The 23,552-nt window shown below is 38.7% G+C and overlaps 1 protein-coding gene across 1 annotated transcript in view; it reads left to right on the forward strand.

Annotated features, from left to right (window-relative positions):
• Nucleotides 1–23,552, forward strand: part of LOC103764218 (aldehyde oxidase 2) — a 45,005-nt gene that overhangs the window by 2,242 nt on the left and 19,211 nt on the right. The window contains exons 3-21 of the mRNA XM_018071710.3: nucleotides 851–947; nucleotides 1,725–1,833; nucleotides 2,779–2,905; nucleotides 3,844–3,905; nucleotides 4,385–4,471; nucleotides 6,830–6,910; nucleotides 8,973–9,117; nucleotides 10,178–10,270; nucleotides 11,141–11,292; nucleotides 11,975–12,068; nucleotides 13,054–13,163; nucleotides 15,302–15,486; nucleotides 15,742–15,904; nucleotides 16,096–16,188; nucleotides 17,627–17,796; nucleotides 18,254–18,365; nucleotides 19,282–19,401; nucleotides 20,082–20,178; nucleotides 22,662–22,786. Of these exons, the coding sequence (XP_017927199.2) occupies nucleotides 851–947; nucleotides 1,725–1,833; nucleotides 2,779–2,905; nucleotides 3,844–3,905; nucleotides 4,385–4,471; nucleotides 6,830–6,910; nucleotides 8,973–9,117; nucleotides 10,178–10,270; nucleotides 11,141–11,292; nucleotides 11,975–12,068; nucleotides 13,054–13,163; nucleotides 15,302–15,486; nucleotides 15,742–15,904; nucleotides 16,096–16,188; nucleotides 17,627–17,796; nucleotides 18,254–18,365; nucleotides 19,282–19,401; nucleotides 20,082–20,178; nucleotides 22,662–22,786 (2,222 nt within the window). The remainder of the gene's footprint in view (nucleotides 1–850; nucleotides 948–1,724; nucleotides 1,834–2,778; nucleotides 2,906–3,843; nucleotides 3,906–4,384; nucleotides 4,472–6,829; nucleotides 6,911–8,972; nucleotides 9,118–10,177; nucleotides 10,271–11,140; nucleotides 11,293–11,974; nucleotides 12,069–13,053; nucleotides 13,164–15,301; nucleotides 15,487–15,741; nucleotides 15,905–16,095; nucleotides 16,189–17,626; nucleotides 17,797–18,253; nucleotides 18,366–19,281; nucleotides 19,402–20,081; nucleotides 20,179–22,661; nucleotides 22,787–23,552) is intronic.

Here is a 23,552-nt window from a genome sequence, read left to right on the forward strand (position 1 = left end):
TGAGCTTTGCCTTTGAGTTCTATAAGTCTGTAAATTAATGCAATGGGGATTAAGATTGTTTCACTTTTCTTTGGGAACCAGCGTAAACAGAACAATAAGTAGAAATAACAAAATTTGCCTTGCATTTGTTCTCAGCAGAGCAATCCAGTGCTGCATGTGCATTGTGTGTGTTAGTTATATGGGTATAACATTGTAAATTTTGAACTACTTCTGCAGTAAACAATTTATTTAGGCCCCAGTCCTTCAGAGAGTTTTATATAAGCTTATTTTATTATCTTATTACTTTTATTTTCTTATTTGAGGCTCTTCAGGTTGCTAACTGCTGTCAGAGCTCTGTTGACTTCAGTGGCAGTTATCCCAACTAAGAAGCTGCCATGTAGCTTCTAAAGTTAAGCAAGTGAAGGGAAATGATGAAAGGAAGTGGTAGATTCCATTGGACTGCAGGGCACTGCAGAAGGAGATTGTGGTTTGAGTGTGGAGCCTTTGTGCTGAGGCACATAATGGAGGGAGTCCTTCCATACAGGGTTTAGGTGTGTGCACTTGGATATTGTGCTCCATTAAAATCACTGTTTTCCTAGGATGTTCTGGAAGCAGCACTGGAAACATACTGAGATCTGTTGATACTGTTTTGCAAACACAAGATACAGATAATTATGTGCAATGATTAGGAAAGTACTGTGAGTAAGGCTAATAAGAAGACCTATTGCTGTATTTGCTCAAACCATCCCTTTTACAGGGGAGCACCCTCCAGTTCTGCACATGCAGATAAAACAAGGGAGACTCAGAAGAACATAAAGAAAAAATATCTTTTGAATATGGTAATTTTTTTCTTTAACAGTCTCCTTTGCAGTCCGTCTTTCAGGTACAAAATATGGCTGTGGAGTAGGAGGCTGTGGTGCCTGCACTGTGATGATATCCACATATGATCCTGTTGCCAAACGGATACAGTATCCTGGTGCTGATATTTGAAAGCAGTAATTTAGTGTTTTGGGAAAACTGACATTCACTGGGAAATTACAGAGCTGAACTCATGATCACACAGTAATAGAGATTTAGATCCTTTCCAATACTTTAAAAAAAAAAAACAAAACAAAACAAAAACTCAACACCAAACCCCCAAGCCTTCTGGGAAAATGATGTTTTAGATTGAGTTCTTTATGATTTGAGATTTCAACAGCCCTTTTGTCATCTGCCTCTCCTAAGTCCTTTGTGCTTATTTGAGGATATGCCACTTTTAATAAATTCTCATTACGTGTTTCACATAATCACTGATAAAATCTCCAAGGACTTTTGCAATAGGCTTATTACATTGTGGTTGTACAGTTTTTCCCACAGCAGAGTTAGTAGTTCTGGTTTGTCTCTCCCTGGCTCTTGAAACTTTGTTCCATTAGAAGTGCTGTGCCTGACTTCCATCACAGCTGGTCCTAGACTTTGGGTTTTAAGAAAATATGTAGGATTTTTTTTTCTTTTAACTACACATTGCACTTCTTTAATTAGAAGAGCCTATTACTTAATGCCTAAGTCCCAGCTCTAGGAGCAGGATGCATACTGTCATGGTCCAAGTGCAGGATTTTTTACGCTTGCATATCCTTCTCCCCACATCTTTCTAACGTCAGAAGTCAGAGCATTTCTAGATTAGCTGGAGTGTATATCCTTTGTTTCATCCTCCATGGACTCATACAACAAAGCTATTTAAAGCCACAGTTCTCCTTAACATATCAAAGTCATCGTCCTGCCAACTCTTGCCTTCTCCCATTATGTTCACTGCATGGTGCTGCTGTCATTACTGTGGAAGGGGTTGGAAGCATAAAAACCCGGATTCATCCAATTCAGGTGAGAGTAAGCTGGACTGTGTAAGGCTGCAAGATTATGAGAGTGTCCTGTCCTATGTCTATAACAAAACTGGGATCTGTGAGAAGGTGCTGTGAGTCTGTGCAATGCAAAGTCTCTGAAGGGGTTCTAAAAACTGAATGGTGTCTGAGCTTTTTAGATGAACAAGTGTTTCAGGGAATTAATACAACAGTTGCTGGGTTGTGATTGGCCCTGTATGGAGCATGAAAGGAGCTCCTCCTAATGTACTACCATGCAGGGAGCACATCACAATCTCCACATCACAGGACTATCCAAGCATATGGCAGGTAGGATGCCAGCTTTCAGAAGGGGATGGGAAAGGACAAAGAGCATCAGTGAGTTTCATTTAGTCACCAGCATGGCCTCTGGCCATCTCACTGAGGACAATGGTCTGTGCATATGTGTAGTATGGGATGAATGATTCCAGCTGGCAGCCAGACTGGCAGGTATTAAATTAGGCTTATTTGATCTGTGTGCCAGAAATTTCCCTTGGATTAGGTCAGCTCTTTACTTCCTCCACTCTGGCTTGTCCCTGAAAATCACGGTCTGACCACATAGATTTAAGAATGTTTTCTGAACATTCTCTTTCTGTCTCAATATTATTTTCCAAGAGTCACGACTCTGTGACTGTCTGTGCTGAAGCTCTGGTTGAGGAGATAGTCTGTGTTCTATCCTTCTTGGTTAGAAATACCTAATGTATGATTGATGTCTAAACGGAAGGTCTCAGGCCTTATTCTATTCTCATAATTGGGATCATGAGGGTCTAAACTGGAGCAAGTATTATCCTTTAACTAGGTGATTGCTCTGAGAATTTGGGATAGTGAAAATGCTGCTGCCATCCTACAGCTGGTAGATGACATACCTGAAAATGGCTATTCAGAAAGTCAGTGAAGCCACATCCTGGACTGTTGTTCTGTTTTGTTCCAGGAAAGGCTGGCCAAATGCAATGGCTCCCAGTGTGGCTTCTGCACCCCTGGAATGGTGATGTCCATGTATGCCTTACTAAGAAACCACGCAGAACCTTCCATGGAGCAGATTATTTCTGCTCTGGATGGTAAGTTACAGGCAGTAAATTGTAAAAAGTGTAATAAAAGGATACATGTTTGATTGCCAAGGTCATAAGTATGATTTAACTCAAAGAGAAGTAGATGATGGCAGTAGATGGTACTCTGATATAGCCATAGTGGCTTAAGGAGATCTCAAAATCATCAAAAGATGGTTCACACCGAAGGCTTCTAAAGGGATACACAGTGGCATTTAGCACTGCATAAATATTTCTGAAAATCCCTACCTTTAGAACAGCCTGTTTTTATAGCCCTCCTGCACCAGCAGCCTCAATATGGTGCAGTAGGAGTACAGTTTTACAAAGAATATGCTGAAAGAGTAGGTATAATATACTGAAAGAGTATAAGTATTCACTGAGTAATACAACAGTCTTGCTCTTCAAGCAATATTTACTATAATAGGCAAAGCAATTTCAACTCACTTTCAAGAGCCAAGTTTGCTAGCACTCCTATAGCTCCCAAAGTAATTAACCCCTCCCATCAGAAGATTTTGATTTCATGAGCAAAATGCCAGAAATTGCAGTAAAGATTTTTATTACTTCTTCTAATTATATATGAAAACCATCATAGTGATGGATGGCAGTAGATTTTGGATTTAATTGTAAAACCCAAACACTGTAGTGGTACTAGTAATTGTAGAATTTACTTTTGGATGCTTTTCATAATTTGATTTTTTTACATGCATTCACATAAAGTAATTAATATTATTTTTAGAAATGGCCTTAAAAATAATAAATTTTAATAATATAATCACTATTGGAGTAATATTTCTTATTTTTACATATGTGATTTTGCCCATTTGAGCATAGGGACATAAATTTCAGCATTTTGTATCTGCAGGTTTGATGCCAGATCATTTCCAATTGTGCTGGTGCTTCTGAACATTGTTCTGGTTTCTTATGATTGATTATCATATGGTTTATTTCAGGTAATTTGTGCCGTTGCACAGGATACAGGCCAATTATAGACAGCTACACATCTTTTACTAGGGTAGGTCAGTATTTTCAAATGTATTTCTTATTTTGGGATAGTTTTTGGTATCTGAAAAGGCTGAGCCTCTTTGAATTACCTGTCTGGAGTCTTGCATCATTTGGAAAATCTTTTTTCGGTTGAGCCTTTGGAAAATCTGGCTCTTTTAGTTTCCAAATGTGCCAAGAGCTTACAGCCACCACTGACTTTTGGTTTACATGTACCCTTGCAATGCAGTGGAAAATCCTCTGCATGAGTTACAAGGACTTGATCTAATCAACACCACTGAAGTAATTTTGATTTTTTCCATTTACTTCGTGGATACCTGGGTACCCAAAGGGAACTCACTCCTAGGGGTCCTATGGTTTAAGGGGTCTCCTGGAGCAACTTCAAATGGCTGAACAAATCTATTTTGGAATAGGAAGCATCAAAACGTTAATTTACAAATAAATCACTAAGCTGCCTCATTGCTTTTATATAATAGAATATGATTTCTTTAGGAGCCAACATGTTGCCAACTCAGAGGAACTGGACAATGTTGCTTGGATCAGGAGGAATGTGTCTGTTCATCTTCTACAGGGGGTCAGGTAAGTTCAAATAGATTTTTTTTCTTGTTAACTCCTGTTTACATTGTCAGATTTGTAGGAAGGGGTGGTCTTTAACTATGGCAGCAGCTACTTTTCTAGCTTTGGACATTTAGACCAGACTGAACTCCAGGCTCTCTGCTCTTGTTGCTGCAGAAAGGTAGCACAAGCATATCTGCATTGTTATTATCTGTGTTATCAGAATCACAGAATATGCCTAGTTGGAAGGGACCCACAAGGATCATCGAGTGCAGTCCTTAGCCCTGCACAGGACCCTCCCCAAGAGTCACACCATGAGCCTGAGAGCACTGTCCAAACGCTCCCTGAACTCTGTCAGGCTTGGTGCTGTGAGCACTTCCTGGGGAGCCTGTTCCAGTGCCCAACCACCCTCCAGGTGAAGAACCTTCTTCTAATATCCAACCTAAACCTCCCCTGACACAAGTTCAGGCCATTCCCTGGGGTCTTGTCACTGGTCACCACAGAGAAATCAGTGCCTGCCCCTCCTCTTGCCCTCATGAGGAAGTTGTAACCTCAATGATGTCTCCTCTGCAGGCTGAACAAACCAAGTGACCTCAGCCTCTCCTCATACGGCTTACTTATTTAGTGACATTTTCCAGTGAGAGTGTGGATCTCAATATTAAACATTTATATCTGCTTTTTTGTGTGTGAAGAAGAAAAAACTATTGCTGTTTAGTGTCAGTATATATTTGTAAAGCCTTTCATAAGCATTACTGTGTTGCTAGTGGCTCCAAGATCTTGAGGGAAGTGTCTCATTCTCCTGTGTTGTATTGCAACTGATATATTGGTATTGCTTCAAAATACACGTTGTTTTATTCTCACTTTACATATGCACATTGTAAAAGCACAAGTCACCTCATTTGTGTTTGTCCTGGCAAAGGTTCCACAATTATTATGTTTAAGGGTACATATGGGAGCTCCAGTATACATAAGGAGGATCCTGCTTCAAAAAGGTCCTCCATTCCCTGTGTGCATCTAAGAACTTGTTGTCTTCTCTTCATCCACCTGTAAGAAGAGGCCATAGTGCACTGATCTTGCATCAGAATGAGGATTTTAATTCCTTAGATGAATTTTCTCTGACTGAAAATCTCTAAGAAATCTATAAAGCAAAATGTCTTGGGTGATTGGAAGAAAACTTGTTTTGACAGTGAAAAACTGTAGAGCTCCAAGGAGTGTGACTGGATGTGCAGACATTTGTGCACCTGTGTGTTGCCTCTGCCCCTCTAAGAACTGAAAATTGTTGATGAGCTGCTGCCGAGGTTGTTTGAAGCACAAGTCTAGCAATGGAGTAGTTGCCAATTACAAAACAGCAGTTCCTTTGAATGCCCTCTTATTTGGCTTTCCATGATTTGCATTCCTCCTAGTTGCTTTCATCCAAGGCAAATATCTAGTCCCTAACTATCGTGAGGATCATAGCAGACACAGAATTTTTTTTTGCCATTCCATCAATGGTGTCAATCAGTAGACTAAGTCATCTAGAGCCAGATCTTATAGTTACCAAGGCCACAATCTGTTCAGAGGTAATGACTGATTGGGGAAGGAATAAGAGACTTCATACTAGGATATATCAATTTTTTTTTCCCCATTCAATATACTTGAGACCTGTTGCTCTCTGGTTTGACAGGATTTTTGATTCCACAAATAAATCAGTGAGGCAGAAAATACAAACCAGTTCTGCTAGCACAGCACATTCAGTCTTCTTTTATGTAAGCTTCTGAAAGCTCAGAAGATGGATAGCCTCACCAGAGGTCTCTGCAGAAAAAAGACAGCTGTGAACAAGTAGAGAAAGCTCATTTTTATGGTGCACTGTTAACATTAGGTTCTTGAAGTGCTTATGCAAGGCTGGAGAGGAGCTTTGCATAAGGCTCTCCTAAAGCAGAAAACAATTCTTTCTGATCAGATGGACATTATTTGTTGTCATGTCAAGCTCTGTCAGAAAGCTCCTTAAGAGACACAGTTATAAACAGAACATAACTATACCATCCAGCCCTGCACTTTCCCACAGTACACATTGCACCCAGTGTGGTGCAATACATTTGCTATGACCAGTTTCAGGAAATACTGCAAGATTTTTCTTGAAGCTTGATGTATTTCAAGCAAAGGCTTGAGAGGGATTGGTATGATAGTCTGTCTCTTGAGTAGTCCATCTTTTGAGTAGTGTGTGAATAAACTAAAGATTAGAAATTAATTAGGGAATCTTGAATTTTTGAACACAACCTATAAAGTGTCAAAACTGTCTCACACTAGGAAATAATCTCATCTGTTGACAAAGACTTGCAACTTAGTCTGAATATGTGCATTCTGCTCTCTCTCTCTTCCCCTCCCCCCCCAATTTCTTTGCAGATCCTTTCAGGTCTTTGCAATCCAGAACAATTCCTGCCCATGGATCCAACACAGGAATTTATATTTCCTCCTGAACTAATGGTAGGCCTTACTGACTTCTGTTATCTTGCAAGCATGACTGAGTTCCTACAGAAGTTGAAAACCTTATGTTTTTGTGAAACTGAAACATCTATCCTCAGATAAATAGAAACCACTAGTTTTAGTCACAAATAATGAGGCATTTCAATGTGGACAATCCGCATGTTGTCATTATTACAAATAGATCATATTTAAAAAGCAAATTGTTTGCCTCTGCAGAACCAACATTTCCCAAAAGAGCTCCTTACTCATGGCCGTTATTTTGGACCAGTTGGCTTTTTTGTGGAATATAGTATTTACTTTGAAAGATCCCAAATGAACTTTCCATCTTTTCTGTTTTGTATTCTCTGTTGGATTCAAGTCATTTTTTGCTTCCAGCTGGTAAACAGACCCTAGCAACCTGAGACTGGACTTACAGGCAGGTCCACAGGAAAGGCAAATGACTTGAAGAGGAAAGAAGAGGGTTTATTGCAGTAGTTACTGGAAACTCACAGAAGGACAGATGGAAACTTAAAAAGAGGAGGAGGAGGAAAGTGCCCATAATCTGCAGACAGAGGCAAGAGAAGAGATCTGTGGAAATAGCAGGGCAGGGTTTACCCAAATCAAACTGAGCAGAATCCAAGCAGGCAGCTCCAGGCGGTTTTTTAATCCTCACTCCTGTTTCAGCAGCTTGTTATGAAATTCCTTGTGTGCACTCCTTTTGCAATTCGTGGGCAGTTCTTGCTGATATTACACAACCACCCTAGAGGCACAAAAGTTTATTTGAGTTCTGAAAATGCATGGCACAGTTCTCTGGTTTGTCACTGTACTACAGAATGCTGTTCACTGCGTGGTAGTTGGCTTTGCAAACATTTGTCATAGAGTGCATCTTTATTATTTAATGATTGTCTCTCAGTGCAGAACATGCTCAGTAAGCCATAAGCTCCTTTATGAAACCATGAAGTGGAAAGTAAATTTGCTTTTCTGCTATTGACCTGTCTTGGAGAGACTCATGCTTTAAAAGTGCAAGTATTAAGTGAATATATTGCAAATTTTATACTTGGATTAAAGATCTTGGCTAAAGTGCTGCTGGCTGAAAAAGCTGGTCAGCCAGAAAGGAGGTGCCATCATCTGCTCTACGTGTTCAGACTGAGCTGCCAGGAGGACAGAACTGCTTCTCCAGGCTACATGAGGTGCCCATGCCAGTAGGATTATGATTGCTTCCACAGACACATAGCTCCTTTTTTGTGTTTCAGATATGTCTTTTACCTAGAAGGCCTGTCCATAGCTGGAACTGTTTTCTGGCTAGTCCCCTGGTCTGTTTGTTCACTGCATTGTCTGCAGACAGGTGTTTCACAGGGATTGCTTTTGCATATTTTGAAATTATGATTCCACATGGCACTTGTCAAATATGAAAAGAACATGTATGATATTGTCAGGGTGGAAAAAAAATTTATATAGTTTTGTAAGACAGGAGGTGCTGGAAAACCACTTTATTTAACAAAAATATAAATTCTGATCAACCATCCCAAGGAGACAATATCTCTGAAAAGACTAGTCCTTGCAGACAAATGGGAAAGTAGGTATTTTTATTTCTAAAAGCATTTTGCCTATTATAGAAACTAGTTTGGATCTAGTATAGTAGATACATGACTCTCAGCAAATGGGGATGTAGTGATCCTCCCTGACTAAGAGAATACATCTTGTTTCTGTCACATATGCAGTGAGATTTTGGCATCCCTATTTCCCACGAAGTCCAGTCACATTGCTTTATTATTTACATCATATACAATGGGAGTCTTTCAGAATCATCAGAGCAGGAGAAAGAAACATGAAACTAATCTCCTACTATTCATTTAGTGTGTCTCTTACCAAGTCATTTAGTTCATTCTCCTCTCAGTTTCTTGAGCAATAATGTAGTTACGATAAAAGCTCAGCACTGTTCAGCACAACAGGAACCTCAGATGAAAAACCTCATTAGTGTCTCACTGTCTATCATAACACAGTGTCCTACTGAGCAATATGGTCATTTATATTTTTATTGGCACTAGTCAAATTTACCAAGTCTTTGTCATTTCTACCACAGAGAATGGCTCAAGAGCAGCAAAGAACAACTCTGATTTTTCATGGGAAAAGAACAACATGGATTTCTCCTCCTAGCCTGAAGAAGCTTCTGAAGCTGAAAGCCAAGTATCCAAAGGCACCTTTGGTTGTGGGGAACACTAGTGTGGGTATGGAAGGACAAAAGATCTTCTGACACAGGGACTACATTGTGCAGTAGGCACATAATCCTGCATTTTCTCTTCCAGGGATCCTAAATGCATTTTGTCACCACAAGGATTGTGCTTCAATATTTAGGCCAATGTAATTTCCCATGACTTTTTTGCAGCAAATCAATAACTAAATTAGGACTAGTACCAGCTGTCACCCAAGTCGAGAATCTGTGCTGCCTAACTTCCCTCAGTAACCTCGGTCTCAGAGACACAATTTGTGAAGGACTCGTGCTGATGAGAGGCAAACATTTCACATCCCATTTAACATCAAGCATCTCAAAATAAATAATGCCCAGAAAAGGGCATGATATCCTGGCATTGGCTAAATTCTGCATATTATGGATGGCAGGGTTTTGTTTTTAGAAATTGTTAGTATACTTTTTTTGAGGGAGTATTCATCAGGATGAATTTGGTAAGAATATTTCCTTCACTGTTGAGACAACGAAGGCCCAGATCTAAAGAGAATCCTTTAGATCTTTTATATATCTGTACATTGCCTAGTGTGGCAATGGGCATGGCATTTGTTTAGTAATATACTCCCATGATGTAGTACTTGGCAAAATGGCAAATCTCTTAAATTAAAAACTTCAAGTCTCTTTACATCAAAGGAAAGCTCTTTATTGTCATCAGAAAGACATTGCACAAGAAGAGAACAAGGGAAGCAAAAAAATTATATAGCTCACATAAAAAGGTGGAGTGAATAGCTAGAAACATGATGAAGCATGTGTGGAATTGTGTATAGCTTTCAGGTGAGAGGTGAAATCTGAGTTTGATATGGGAAAGGACCAGAAACCAGTTCAGAGGAGCAAGGAACAGGAGCCAGAAAAGACAATATTAGACTTTGAACTTCAGATGGGCCTGGTAAAAGCAGTAAAATGTGATACTCAAGATACTGCATAACAAAACCTATAAGACACTGAAACTACTTTGTTACAGTGGTTTTTCAGTCTCCATGTTCAGGAATATGGTTAATTCTTTAAACACATCTCTAATCATACTATCATTCTTCGTCTTTCAGGACTCAAAAGAAATCACAGTGGTGCCTATCATCCAATCATTCTCCATCCTGTTAGGATTTCAGAAATGCATGTTGTGAGTAGCACAAGTGATGGTAAGTTTCCAAGTTATCTCTAGTATGTTACAAACGATGGCAACTAAATTAACTTGGGTCTTGCACCTGAAGCAGCAAGAACCATTGACTCTCATTGGTGTGGAGCTTTCTTTTGAGTTTTTTGTCTCATTTCACTGAGCCTTTTGAACTAATATGTCAGCTCACCTATAGTCTTGAAATGATGGATTGATTGTGATAGATAATTTATTAAACTGTTCTGTGGATATATATTTGTTCAAATCTCAAATTTCTGCAGATACCAAGCATAGGGGAAGGCCCTAAGTCAGCCTTATTTTTGTTTTCAACTGGTCTAGAGCCTTTCTATCACAACCATATATCTAACAAAGTCCACAGAGTATTGATTAGGCTAGGGCTTGATTTTCAACACAAAATATTCAAACATAAATTTCCAATCTGAAATACTATAGAACTTTCTTTGGAGTGGCTGGGCTACTTCAGTGTTCGCTGAAGTCCATGGTGGTGGCTTCTCTGATACTACTGGGAGTGTGATAGAGTGTTTGCAGCTCAGTCTGGGAAGACTCCGACAATTTGGCAACCCTTCCTCCTGAATCAACTGTTATTCGTGTCCTTGGGGATACACAGCACAAAAAGGGATGTGCACTACTGTGTGAAAATATTCAGTGTACATTTTTCAGGCATGTCTTTATAGTGGGAACTATTGCTGAATTAGCAAGTAGTACTTGCATTTCTTATTGCATGTAATACAAAATTCACCTTCCTATCATTTCTCTTTGTCATTCTGCTGCCAAAAGCTGTATACAGAAGCAATTCTTTAGAGGCCATATCAGCTATATATTGCATTTATTCTGTGGCACGATGATTTCACTGTTTAAACTCATTTGATTTCAGGGCTAGTAATAGGAGCTGCCTGCTGCTTGGCCCAGCTCAGAGACATCCTAATGAAGGTAGTCACAGAACTTCCAGCAGAGAAAACAAAAACATACCGAGCTCTCTTGCAGCACCTGAGAACTCTAGCTGGAGAACAGATCAGGAGCATGGCGGTATGTATTCAGCAGTGACAGGAAAGAAGACATCACCACAGACATATCTGTGTGAATGTCAATTATGAGGCTGGGATCGTGCTTTATAAGGCTAAAACATTACTACTATCACAAATGTTGTGTGAAATAACTAGGAGTCCTAGGCTAGTTAGTGAGGGCAAACACCCAGAGAACTATGACAAGAGAAACTCTGCTATTCCTGCTCAGTGGATGAGCAGAGAACTGGAGGAGACTGGGAAAAGAAGAAAAGGGACATTCTCTGGTAAGGTGCTGTACAGTGCAGCCAATCACGCTTTAAGTTGACTATCAACACATAGCTTTTTACCCATCATGTATTAGGCATCTCTGATCTTGTCCCTAATTTTCCTTTAAAATCCTCTTACTGCAATACCCTGTATTTCTTCCTTTAAGGAAGAAAATTCAAGGGAATGGCCATGCCTTTGGGCGGCAAAAAAGTAAACCTGGTCTCCGTCAACAGAGACAATATGAGAAAGGGCTTTTGAAGGGAGCAATAGATTAAATCACATTAAAATGTACAAAAGTAGAACTTTGTTTAAAATTGAACAAAACAAATATAAGTTCTTCCATCAGGTCTTTTAATGGAATAAAATGGTGTTATGATACAGATCCCTGTTACATGTAGGAAGGGCAAGCCTAAAAATAACCTCATTGTTTGTTAAAGTCTTTAGGAGGACACATTGTAAGCAGAGGATCATCCTGGGACTTGAATCCAATCTTATCAGTTGGCAAATCTGTCCTCAACTTGGCATCAGAAGGTAAGCTTTGAGCCCCCTGCCAGATACCTTTGTTGGATAGGCAGAACACTGCAACAAAGAATATGTCTACAGGTAACAGTTTTCAAATTAAATACTACTGTGCATCTCCTAAATGAATTAGAATGGTATATTCAGGAGAATGGAGAACATTATCCTGGTATTTGCTTGTCATTTTAACTTGCAAAAAGTATTTGCCAGTAGAAAACACTGTCTTTCTGTTTCACAAGACAAAAGGAAGCAGCATCTAGCCATCTCATGAATGTAAGGTCAGCACACCTGATGGGTAGAAAGGCCTCCTTTCTACACTGCCTTTGGTTATATTGCTGCATTTATCAGACAGTTTAGCTCTGTCTTGTAACTCCAACACTGTTTGCTTTTATTGCTTATGCCTGTTTCATTTTAAGAAAAACTTTTAGGGCCTAGAAATTTCTCCCGAGGTCATCCGTACTTTTGTGGATATGTATGTGTGTGTATACATGTACACTGTGTTTAAATTGCTACCAGTAATCAAGCTAAAGCTTTGGAAAATCTTGGCAACATTTCTACTGTCTTTGATGTACAGGGCTGATTCCCCATCTCATTGCAGTGCTTGAATAGTTTCTTAAAAGTTACTGTGATTTAATGATTTAATGGTCTAAAGAGCTTTTGAGTTAGAAACAGAATAGCTATATTTAAACCTAAATAACTGCTTTTCTGAATATTATTATCATTTGAAAGACATGTATTTTCCAGAAAGTATAAAATACTTAGTATTTTATCTGTGATGGAGAACTATAGCATTCATATAGGGAAATATATTGCACCTAATATGTAACTTAGATTAGCCTTTCACTCAAAGGCTAGATCCTGAGTGGTGCAGACAGTTCTAAGGCCATATTGGCCTTAATATATTCTTTTGCACAGATTCAACAAATTTGAATCTGCAATGCAGAAATGTTTCCTTCTTGCTTCACATTCAGTAACAGACTAGAGTTTTCTCCAACAGATGGTGAAAGACAGATTCTTTTAAATGATTGTTTCCTTGCTGGCTGTGAGCATGCAGACATAAATGCCAAGGAGGTCATTGTTTCTGTTCTCATTCCATACTCTATGAAGGTAAGACCCCAATATTTCAAAAGTTTCATTCAGGTTCCAGGGTAGTTATTAGCATTATATCCACTATTTCCAGTAGGCATTGCAACATGCAGGCTACTACTGCTTTGGAAGTAGCTAAGAAAGTTCTGGCATCCTTCTCTTCCCGTCTCCCACTTCTTCCAGCTGGCCATCATCTTCTGCTTCTTTTGGGTCTCTTACTGCTTTTTCCCCAGTCTTAAATGTGTACTTCTGCCCCTTCCAGACACAGAAATTTAGGCTGCCTGGATATTTGCAGGGAAAGTGCCATATTGTCACATAGCCTTCAGCGATAAAGGTAATTTCTGACCTCTTCTCACTCATCAGCGATTTACAATGAATAATCCTGCGTTGTCCGTGCAACTACTCAAAAAATAAAGTCCTGACTATTGCGACCGAAGGTGGCAGCGTGTGGCATTAGGGGTTGGGGGCAGAGGAAATGGTGTCCTGGTTACTGTGTTCTTAGATATCCCTCTAGTGGATGTGAGGAAAAGTACGGGGCGAGTAGGGGAAGACCTGACTGCAAGCTGGTGTGTTTTGACTGAAGTCACTGAGCGACAGACCACAGGAGTCTCTGCCAACCTTGACATCAAAGGGTCAGTCCCCAGAGTAGCTGCCCACTGCAATGCAACCTATTAAACATATGTGGCTTCATGCTGGATGAGGCTTCTGCCCAGGAAAAGTTGGCTGGCCATGGCAGGTTTCCCACGAAAAACAAAAGGATTCCCATGAGCTCAAAGCCTGCAAAAGCATAGTTACTGCTGCATTGGCAGCAGTAACAGTGCTTCTGCTGCCTAGAAACTATGAACCTTAGTAGCGATTTGAGAAACAAACAGCCTGGAAGAGAAAATTAAGGAGAAATGAGTTATTTCATTCCACAAAGTAAAACAAAAAAGAAATCCCAACCTGCTTTGTCCAATGACAAGTTGTGCCACAAAGCCAAATCTATCACAAAGAGTATTTCAGAGCCTTTCAGAGAGAGACAGTCACACCTAGGAACAGCAGAGGTGAGGACAACAAAATGAACAAAAGACAGTAGCACTGCTGGCAAACTCAGAAGATTGCTCTGAAGAGCAGGAAAATTATCAGCTGTCACATGAATAATATGAGATTAAGAAGTCTCACCATGGGAAATTACCACCACTTTCTGGGGAGGCTGCTTCTGCCACTCACTTTCATGCTGAATCGCCTTTTTGATTAACTCTGCTAACACAATGAAAAGGCACACACAAAGGTTTTTTGCAAGACTTGTCAACAGAATGTGTAGAGGGAAACTTGGCCATCAGTTTTCCCTGTTGTTCCTGTCAGCTGCTGGCTTTTGGGTTTGGGTAGTTTGATATGAACATTGCTTCAGTAAAGCAATGTAAATCCTGTTGAGAGGATTTTCCATCTCTGACAAGACTCAGTGTTCAACATGTAATCCTGAATTTCACATTTGTCATGAGAGTATCACATACTTATAGTGAAGATCTAACCTGCTAACCCTCACTTTAAAAGTTCTGTGGCTGTCTGATTCTGAAGTTTCTTTCTGGGGCTACAGAAATAGCACTTCATACAGTTTCTTCAGTGGACTCATCTATGCCTGATCATGAAAGATAATGCTATTATGTTTTCTTTTAAAATATGTGGCTTTGTCCCCAGAACAAAATATTTCTGACACTAGAAAGCCCAGCTGTTTCTAATGCTTCATCTGTAAATGCCATTACTATAGCATAAAATGTGAAATCTCTGAGTGTAAAATCTTCACAAAATCAGAGTCCTTAACATGGTGGGACCTCCATGTCCTGGAGAAGAAACCACTAAATTTCTAAGCTGGAATTAAAGAACATACAGGCCATATATATGAAGTGGCTTATATCAGGACAAGGGTTCTTCTCCAGCACTCTGAAATCATTAAATCACTGATAAAGTCATTAAAATTTTGACCATGTTTTCTTACATGTAGATAACCTCAAATAATGTCCCCTCTTAGTACAACAGACTAGGATTAGCTTAGTACTTCAAGAAAAATAAAAAGTTTAACCAAAACTTTGGCCAATGGTAACACCTAAAATACAGGAAAAATAGATTTCAGTCATTTCTAACATTGATGGAATTTTTCCTTCCTTTTTTTTCCCCATTAGGATGACTTTGTTTCAGCCTTCAGGCAGGCTGAAAGACAGAAAAATGCTTTGTCCATAGTGAATTCTGGAATGCGAGTGCTCTTCCGTCCAGGCACAGACACCATTGTAGATCTGAGTATTTTATTTGGAGGCATTGGCTCAACCACACTCAGTGCAAGAAAGTCCTGTGAGAAGCTTATAGGAAGGTACTGGATATCTTAATGTATTTAACCAAAAGGAAGGAGTCATAGTGTGAAGCGTGGGGTTTGCTTGATGGCACCAGTGGAGATCCCACCATCAGCCTCTCACACTGTATTTGACCTGTCCTTTCTAACAATAGATTATTTCTTGATATAACTTATGCTGATTCACTTATTACTTCACAAAAACTTCACAATATTTTTAGCCACCTGTTACTTATAAAGAGATGTGTGTTCATATTAGTCTGCTTTTTTTACCAGGCAATGGAATGATCAGATGCTGAATGAAGCTTGCAAACTGGTGCTAGAGGAAATTGTTCTCCCTCCATCAGCTTCAGGTGGAAAAGTAGAATATAGGAGAACTCTGCTTGTCAGCTTTCTTTTCAGATTTTACCTGGAAGTGTTACATGGTTTACATCAGATGGTAAGCACTGGAGAAGAATTGCATACCCCCATCAGCATATAGACTGCAGGAAAACTCTGCTTTATTAAAGATAAAGGGATGTGAAAGGGAAGGGTAAAGGTGCTAGGCCTTTCAACACATGTGAAGGGAAAACTTTTCTTTTAGAAATAAGGGTCTGAGAACACTGCTTTGACACTATCCCTTCTTTTCAGTATCCCTTCAGGTATGCTGAGCTTTCACAGGAGAAGATGAGTGCTTTGGGAATGCTGCAAAGTGGTGTTCCCCAGGGTGTCCAGATCTATCAGGTGATGTGTGTTTGTAGCTAGGACTGCCATAGACCCTCTTTTTTAATGAGTGTTTTGCCCTTCTAACCTTCCATTATTAAGCCTCTACTAATTGTAATGTGAAGCTGCTGAAATGTTTGTCGCTGTGGGAAATCTTTTACATTTTTGTAGATTTCCTGGTCTTTCAGGGTACAGATGCACTCCTGGTCTTCAAGGTGTTGTGCAGATCAGGCTGTCCTGACACAGCTTTCAGCAATGAAAGAGCTCAGCAGAATTTAGTTTAACTGCCTGGTGGGCCTCAGTACAAATAAATGAAATAATCTACTGCAGCATCTCTGTGATTGTTCAAGCCTGAAAGACTTCTTTGCAAAGCTACAGTATAGAAAGGAGAAGTGGTTGGCATATGAAAAAGTTTGTTCAGTAGAAGATCTCAATTTTAAAAATTTTTAATTTCATCAAGATTTCTCCCCCTTTTTTTTGTTTTGTTACAAAATTTAAAAACTTTTAAAATCAAACTTTTGCTGCTTCTTATCAGTTTTCTACCAAAAACTTTCAGCATCAACCAAGAATTTGGTGTTTGTCTTTGAGAGACTAAGAAATGTTTTACAGACAACTCTTTATTTGGTAAAAGTCCAAACAAAACATAAATGTTGGAAGATTTTCGTGGTCCCCAGTAATAGTCTGTTTCAAGCTAATGTGAACTAGCAATTCAACAACAGAGAGCACCAAAGATATATTTTAATTAAGTATGTCTGAAATGCTTTCAATTACAGGCTGTCTTTGAAGTAATAGAAGAATAGGGAATTTAAATAGCAAAAAAATGAATTAAACCATTTTTTAGTCTAGTCAACACTATCTAGAATATTAATTTACCTATCTCTTTAGGAAGATGGACAAGAAGGAATTACAATGATTCCTGAATATAGTCCTGATTTAAGATATATTTTGTCTGAAGTAAACAGTATGAAATATGATTGTTTGAAGCAGTGGTGATGGTGAAGTGTGTAAGAGTGTGGCTTGCACAAGATGCTACCAGAAGCAGCGTGGACCCAGCAGACAGGCCAGCTATAAGATCCAGATCATTTTAGCTCTCCTTTATCTGCTGTGGTTCCACTGTGTAAACTAGTCATTTTGTCTCTTTTACCTATCTTTTTCTTGATTTTTTCCACCTCTGTTTATTTAGTGCAATCTTTCCACAGAAGAGACTGCCATGTACTATAGACATGAATGGTATCTAATACAGTATATTTCTCAGACATCTGCCAGGGCCACCTTGGTGCCAAGACAGCATGATCTAAAAGTTTAATTAGTCCTTTATGATGCATGCATCCCACAAGTATCATCATAAAATTTAGATAGTTCCACATAGTTTTTTCGATCACCAAATATCCTCACAAAGTGTTTTTAAGTAAAGGCTCCTATAATTACTGCTCTGTCTTGAGGACAACATGTGTTGCAGGATGTTGACCCAGGACAGTCTCCACAAGATCCCGTGGGCCGTCCCATCAGGCACCAGTCTGGAATTAAGCACACCACTGGTGAGGCAGTTTTCATTGATGACATTCGTCCCGTGGATGGAGAACTCTCACTAGCTGTGGTCACCAGCATTAAAGCCCATGCAAAGATCATGTAAGTACGAAAAAACTACAAGCACATAAGTATGCTAACAAGTATTTTCTATTTTTATTATCTGATTTGGCCATATTACGAGGTATGCATTACAAATGAGGTAAGAATTTCTTTGCTGTGTGCTTTAAAAAGTGTCAGATATGGAAAGAAGAGTCCACATAATTGCATTCACCCATTGTAGTACAAAAAAAAGTGTAAAAAATATATTCTTACATTTTGTAAGTAGTGGAACTAGCATTAAAAGAGCTGTTCTATGACATGCACACACAGATGCTCGTGCCTTCCATTTAGTTTTTTTCTCAATATGCTAATCAACACATTCCCCTTCTCTATGTAGAGATCTGTCATGAGAATACTAAGTAGATTATCTTTCTGTCCCAAAGTTCACAGCATTACTTGTACTAGAGTTATTTGTACCACATACTGTACTCATTTATGTGCGTGTTCTTCTTTCCAGATCAATTGATGCATCAGAAGCCCTTCAGGTGCCAGGAGTGGTTGATGTAGTGACAGCAAGAGATGTTCCAGGGAAAAATGGCAAAGATGAGCAAGCATATGCAGAAGATAAGGTATTTCTTGCTTCTGGAGGAGTCTCTGAACATTTTGGTACAGTTATTTATAAAATAGGAAAGTGAGTTTGCAAGTATCATCTTATTGCAATGAAGTGAAAGTAAGTGCAAAATCAATTAATGCAGAACCAGGCAAACTGGGCTGAGCAGAATTACCATTGCCCAGTAAGAGAGAAAGGAAAAACTCTCTTAAATAACTTAGGGTTTAAGTGAATGAGCCATGATTCCTTAAGGGCTGATAAATGAGTGATTGTCACGGATTCTGAGAAAGTATGAAACAGCCATGATATCTGAAGTTTTAAAAGATGAGACAAATAAAATGAGAATTGCCTAGTTGGAACCAATATAAAATTCATTGCTAGATTATACACTAGAATATGGCAAAGGGAGACAGCACTTTTCTTTTTGACAAATATCGACAGAGCTAAGAAATTTATAGGATCCATGCATCCAGCATGACTGTACAGAATGTCCCAGGCCTCAGGCTGTGTCCATCACAAGTGATGCTATTCCATGGTATTTGCAATAGGGCAAGAATAATTCCTAATGTGTTGCTCTTACCTCTCTATTATTGTTCCTCTGAGTTTCCTTCATTTCTGCATACAAACAAGGAAAGCAGTCTGTGCAGATGGGATTTTACTTGGCCCAGTATCTGGCCACCTCAGGATCAACACAGGGGAAATGTTCATAACTACTGATGTCAGCAGCATTTCTAATGCCAGAAATGTTGCAGCAAATGAAAGATTCTAATAGGCTTCTCATCTAATGAAGATAAGTCTGCACTGGGATAGTATTCTTAGAGAAACAGAATATAAAAGTGGCATTTGAGTAGAATCTATTTCCTCAAAACACTTCCTGTACAGAAACTTAACCACTACTATATTTTTTCCTTGGGTAATACATTGATGTGTTGCAGGTGATTTGTGTTGGTCAGATAATCTGTGCTGTGGTTGCAGAGTCACTGACTCAGGCAAAGTGTGGGGCTGGAAAGGTGAAGATAGTCTACAAAGATCTGGACCCAATTCTGACTATTGAGGTAACAATCTGTCTCCTCTTCCTTGTCTGACAGAGCTCTCTGTCACCTCACTGACTATTTTCTGCCTTGTGCAGAGCTCTGCCAGGCTTTGGCTTTTTCTTTTTTTTGGTATGAGATATGACTTTATTGGTTCTGAATATGAAGCGTAAAAAGTTTATAAATGGCTTCCAAAATTTTGGTTCTAGAAACACATAAAGTCTTACTAGGTACATATTCATCCAGTATATTGGAGAGTGGTCTTTGTAGATCTACGTAGAAATTACTAAAGAATATTCAGAAAGTTCTAAGCAAGCAATTCCCAGCAGTAGTACATCAGTATAAAACTAAATTTGAGAACTTATGGTTGCAGAAGTGCTGGTATCACACATCCTACATCCATGTTCTGAACATTTTCAAGCCTAGCAGGTTTTCAGTAGCAAACAATCTGATTCTGAAATATTTTCAGCAGTTCTGAATGTCATTAACAGACATTTAATCTTTCTAATTTGGGGGAAGAAGAGAATTACATGAACTATGAAAAAAAAAAAAGAAAAACCCTCTCTAATAGTGGAAAAACTATCCTGCTCCTTCTAATACTTAGCTACAGCCATCTGTCCATCTGAAAAAGGATCATATGAATGATAAAAGTCATCTAACTTTCTGTCTTACAATTAATATGTTTGTCTTATTTCTTGCTGCAGGATGCAATAAAACATAATTCATACATTACTGAAGAAAGGAAAATAGAAAAAGGAGATACTGTGAAAGGATTCAAGTCTGCTGATGAAATAATCGAAGGTAGTTAAAACATTAAGTGCATCAGGCAAGGGAGGAGAGTTAGGCTAGTTCAGAATCTATTTCCAGCTGGTGGATGAATTTAAATTTCTCATTTCTTCTCAAAAAACCTTGCTCTTGTTGTTTTTTTTTCCCTTCACTGGGAATGGAGCTGAAATGTGTCATGTTTTAAATAAATCTTAGCTAGCACCTGCTAGCTCATGTTGACTAAACTCTACCATTTCCTTGTCTCACTAAAATAAAGTGCCCTAGGACAAACATTACAGTTAAGTAAGGCTTTGTTTATTGATGTTAGCTAACTTACCTTATCCCATTTTAAGCTGATTGCTTGATTTAGAGCTAATCCCAGAAACAAGGGAATCAGAGTAAATTGGTCTGGAATACCACTCCTGCAGTCACCAAATTCACTGTCTTCAAATCATAGACACAATCCAGTGGTTCCAGAGCATACTCTGTTCATAAGTATCAGACCTATGTTTAAGAAGTATCAATGAAGAATATTTCACAAGCTCTGGAGTTAGCTCTGGAGTTTAAAAGTCCTTATAATTAGAAGGCTTTTTTTCGCAATACTTAATCTAAATGTGCTTTCCTGCAAACTTTAAACGTTCACCCTCTTAAACAGAGTCTTTGATCCGTAAATCATGTCTGCTAACCTTTAACATTGCCACTGTTCACTTCTCCATCATCTCTAATTTCACTACATCCAACTCCACTATGGTAATATTTCAGATTAGGTTTCACCAATGCCAAGTGGAGTCTCTCAGAAATTCTATGTAACATTAGTATCACAGAGCCAGATTAGGTTGTTGTAGTGGTATCAATTGTGGATATACAGCTAAGCTGTGCTCCTCTGTAATCCCTGCTTGGATCTGGTTCAATAGTGCTGTCTAAAGTACTGGCACTTGCCCATTCTGAACTTCATGCCGTTGACTTTAGGCTCTTCCTCCAGTGTAGAACAATCACTTTGAAATACAAACCTGTCCTTTAAAGGGCTTGCAACCCTTTCCAGTTTGATACTACTTATAGTTTAATCATTAATTATTAAAGCAACCATGAGGTAGCATTAGACCCAGAAAAGACTCTTCTATGATTCTACATGCATGAGCTTTGCAGACTGACAGCTAGAACTTTCTGAGTTCAGTTTTCAAACAGTAGTATCCCTGATTTAATGTGGATTGTGCTTCTCAATTTGCTTATAAGAGTAATCAGTGTAAAAAGACAATAAAATTAAGGTGTATGATACCAAGATATCCTTCTCTGAACACTGGCTTGGCCAGTTTTAACACTTCCCCTAAATCTGTGTTTCTAACCCCTGAATGCAGCTCTGAAATTTATTAGTGACCACTTTATATATGCTTAGACAACTTGTGTCCTGCTCACGCGCTTTTCTGATTGTCCTCTCATGAGATATATTATCAAACCTACCTTCAGCTGTTATCATTCCCTAAGTTTCTGCAACCAAGTTTTTCTCTTCACTGAATACTAAGTGCACATGAATTACAGCCTGCTTGATCACAGAAGGGAACATAGCAGACAATCAGCTCCTTTTCCTTTTTCCAACCTCAGTTCTATCTGTACCATGAACTGATTTATCTAAGTTGTTCTTGGAGACCTCCAATCATTATGACTCTGCAGTCTCTCCAGGTAATTTGTTCCAGTGCTTCACCCTTCCTATCATCAAAGCAATTTGTTGTAATTTAAGTACTACTATGCTTCTTGTTCTCTCTACTGTGAGCATGTAGCACAGACTGTTCCTCTTTGCAGCTGCCTTCCATTTGAAGGTTCATTCTTTGGGCTGGGCCCACTCAGTTCTTACAGTCTTCTCCATGTAGGTTCATGGCCTGTGATGATCTTTTTTCTGCTCTGCTTTTGACTTTTTCCAGCTGTTCCCAAATAAATTGCATGTCACCCCTTAGTGGCTTCAGTTCTGATTCCTACTGCTTCTGCATGAACATGTGTTTTAGGAAACGTGTCTCAGGAATAACCGCTAGGGAAATAACGTCACACTCAAGGATGGCATAAAGTTAAGGTTACACAGAGAATTTGCAGAATTAGCTTCTATGGTGTGCTGACAGATTTCCCTCTCTTTAAAGAAAATGGTACAAAGGTGAAGTGTTGGATAGAAATGGGTAGAAAAAGTGAAAGAGAATAAAAAAGGAAGAGGAAAGCTATATTTTCCCTCATAGAATGATTCACAAGGAGACATTATAATCCTGTTATAGCAGAAGAGATGTAACTACCTGAAAATGAAAAAGCATGACATATTGAGTTGATACTGACTGAATAATTTTCTCTTAATAAACAAAAGTCTATAAATAAGAGGTGCAAACCTGAGATACAAAAAAATAAAAAAATAAATGAATCTATTTTTCTTCTGTGGCAAAACTCTTTTTCTCTGCCTTATATACATATACATAGTCAAATATAAATTTCCTTGCAGTTCATTTGAGGCTCAGTTTATTTTCTAATAATTATATATGTAACAGGTGAATTGCACATGGGAGGACAGGAACATTTTTACATGGAAACAAACAGTGTACTTGTTATTCCAAGAGTGGAGGATAAAGAAATGGATGTGTATGTGTCAACTCAGCATGCAACAGATGTACAGGTAAAACAAAGTATTAATGAGACTTGTTTCTTACCTTCCTAAATAACCTTAAAGCTGAATTACATGACAGGAGTTGCTTTCAGTCTTCTCTGCTTCTCTTGAAACTCCCCGATGGTGTTCCCAATTCAGATTAATTGATCTGAATCCTTTTATGAATGTAAGTGGCCTGACTACTAATCATAAAGCTGAATGGAACAGTATTGTGCTATTTGTATTATACAAGGCAGTACAGACACAAATGAGCAGTATTACTATGGGATGAACAAAGAGTATCTTGGATAGATAATATGACTGCAATAATATTAAGAAAAGACTAATTCTGTCTTAGATATATTGGCCAAATCCTCCTAAAATCAGTGAGAACCAGTACAATCCTGGACAATCACTTTTTTTGCAGCAATGAGTGTCTTCTTCAGAAAGTGTATTTCAAACAAGTTGCATTGCTCATATGAGTAGTTACACTGATGATGATGGGGGTCATAATCACATGTAAATAATGATAAATTAATATGGAAACAATAATGACATATGAATTATGTGAAATTATGTGAAAAAAGTTAACAGGTTCTAGTTGACATCAGAGTTGGATTGTAGGCCTGTAGAAAACAACAGTTTAAAAAATTGTAATGGTAATTTCTACATGCTTAGTATTAGCTTTTGCAGTTCATCACTGGCTTGCATTTTTCAAGCTTTCCCTGTCAGCCCCACAAATTAAATCTCTACTTACATCTTTCGAAACACTGCCAGAGGAGGTATTTTCAAAATG

The sequence above is a fragment of the Manacus vitellinus genome, unplaced genomic scaffold (genome assembly GCF_001715985.3).
Source record: "Manacus vitellinus isolate BGI_N305 unplaced genomic scaffold, ASM171598v3 scaffold_20_pilon, whole genome shotgun sequence".
NCBI classification, from domain to species: domain Eukaryota; kingdom Metazoa; phylum Chordata; class Aves; order Passeriformes; family Pipridae; genus Manacus; species Manacus vitellinus.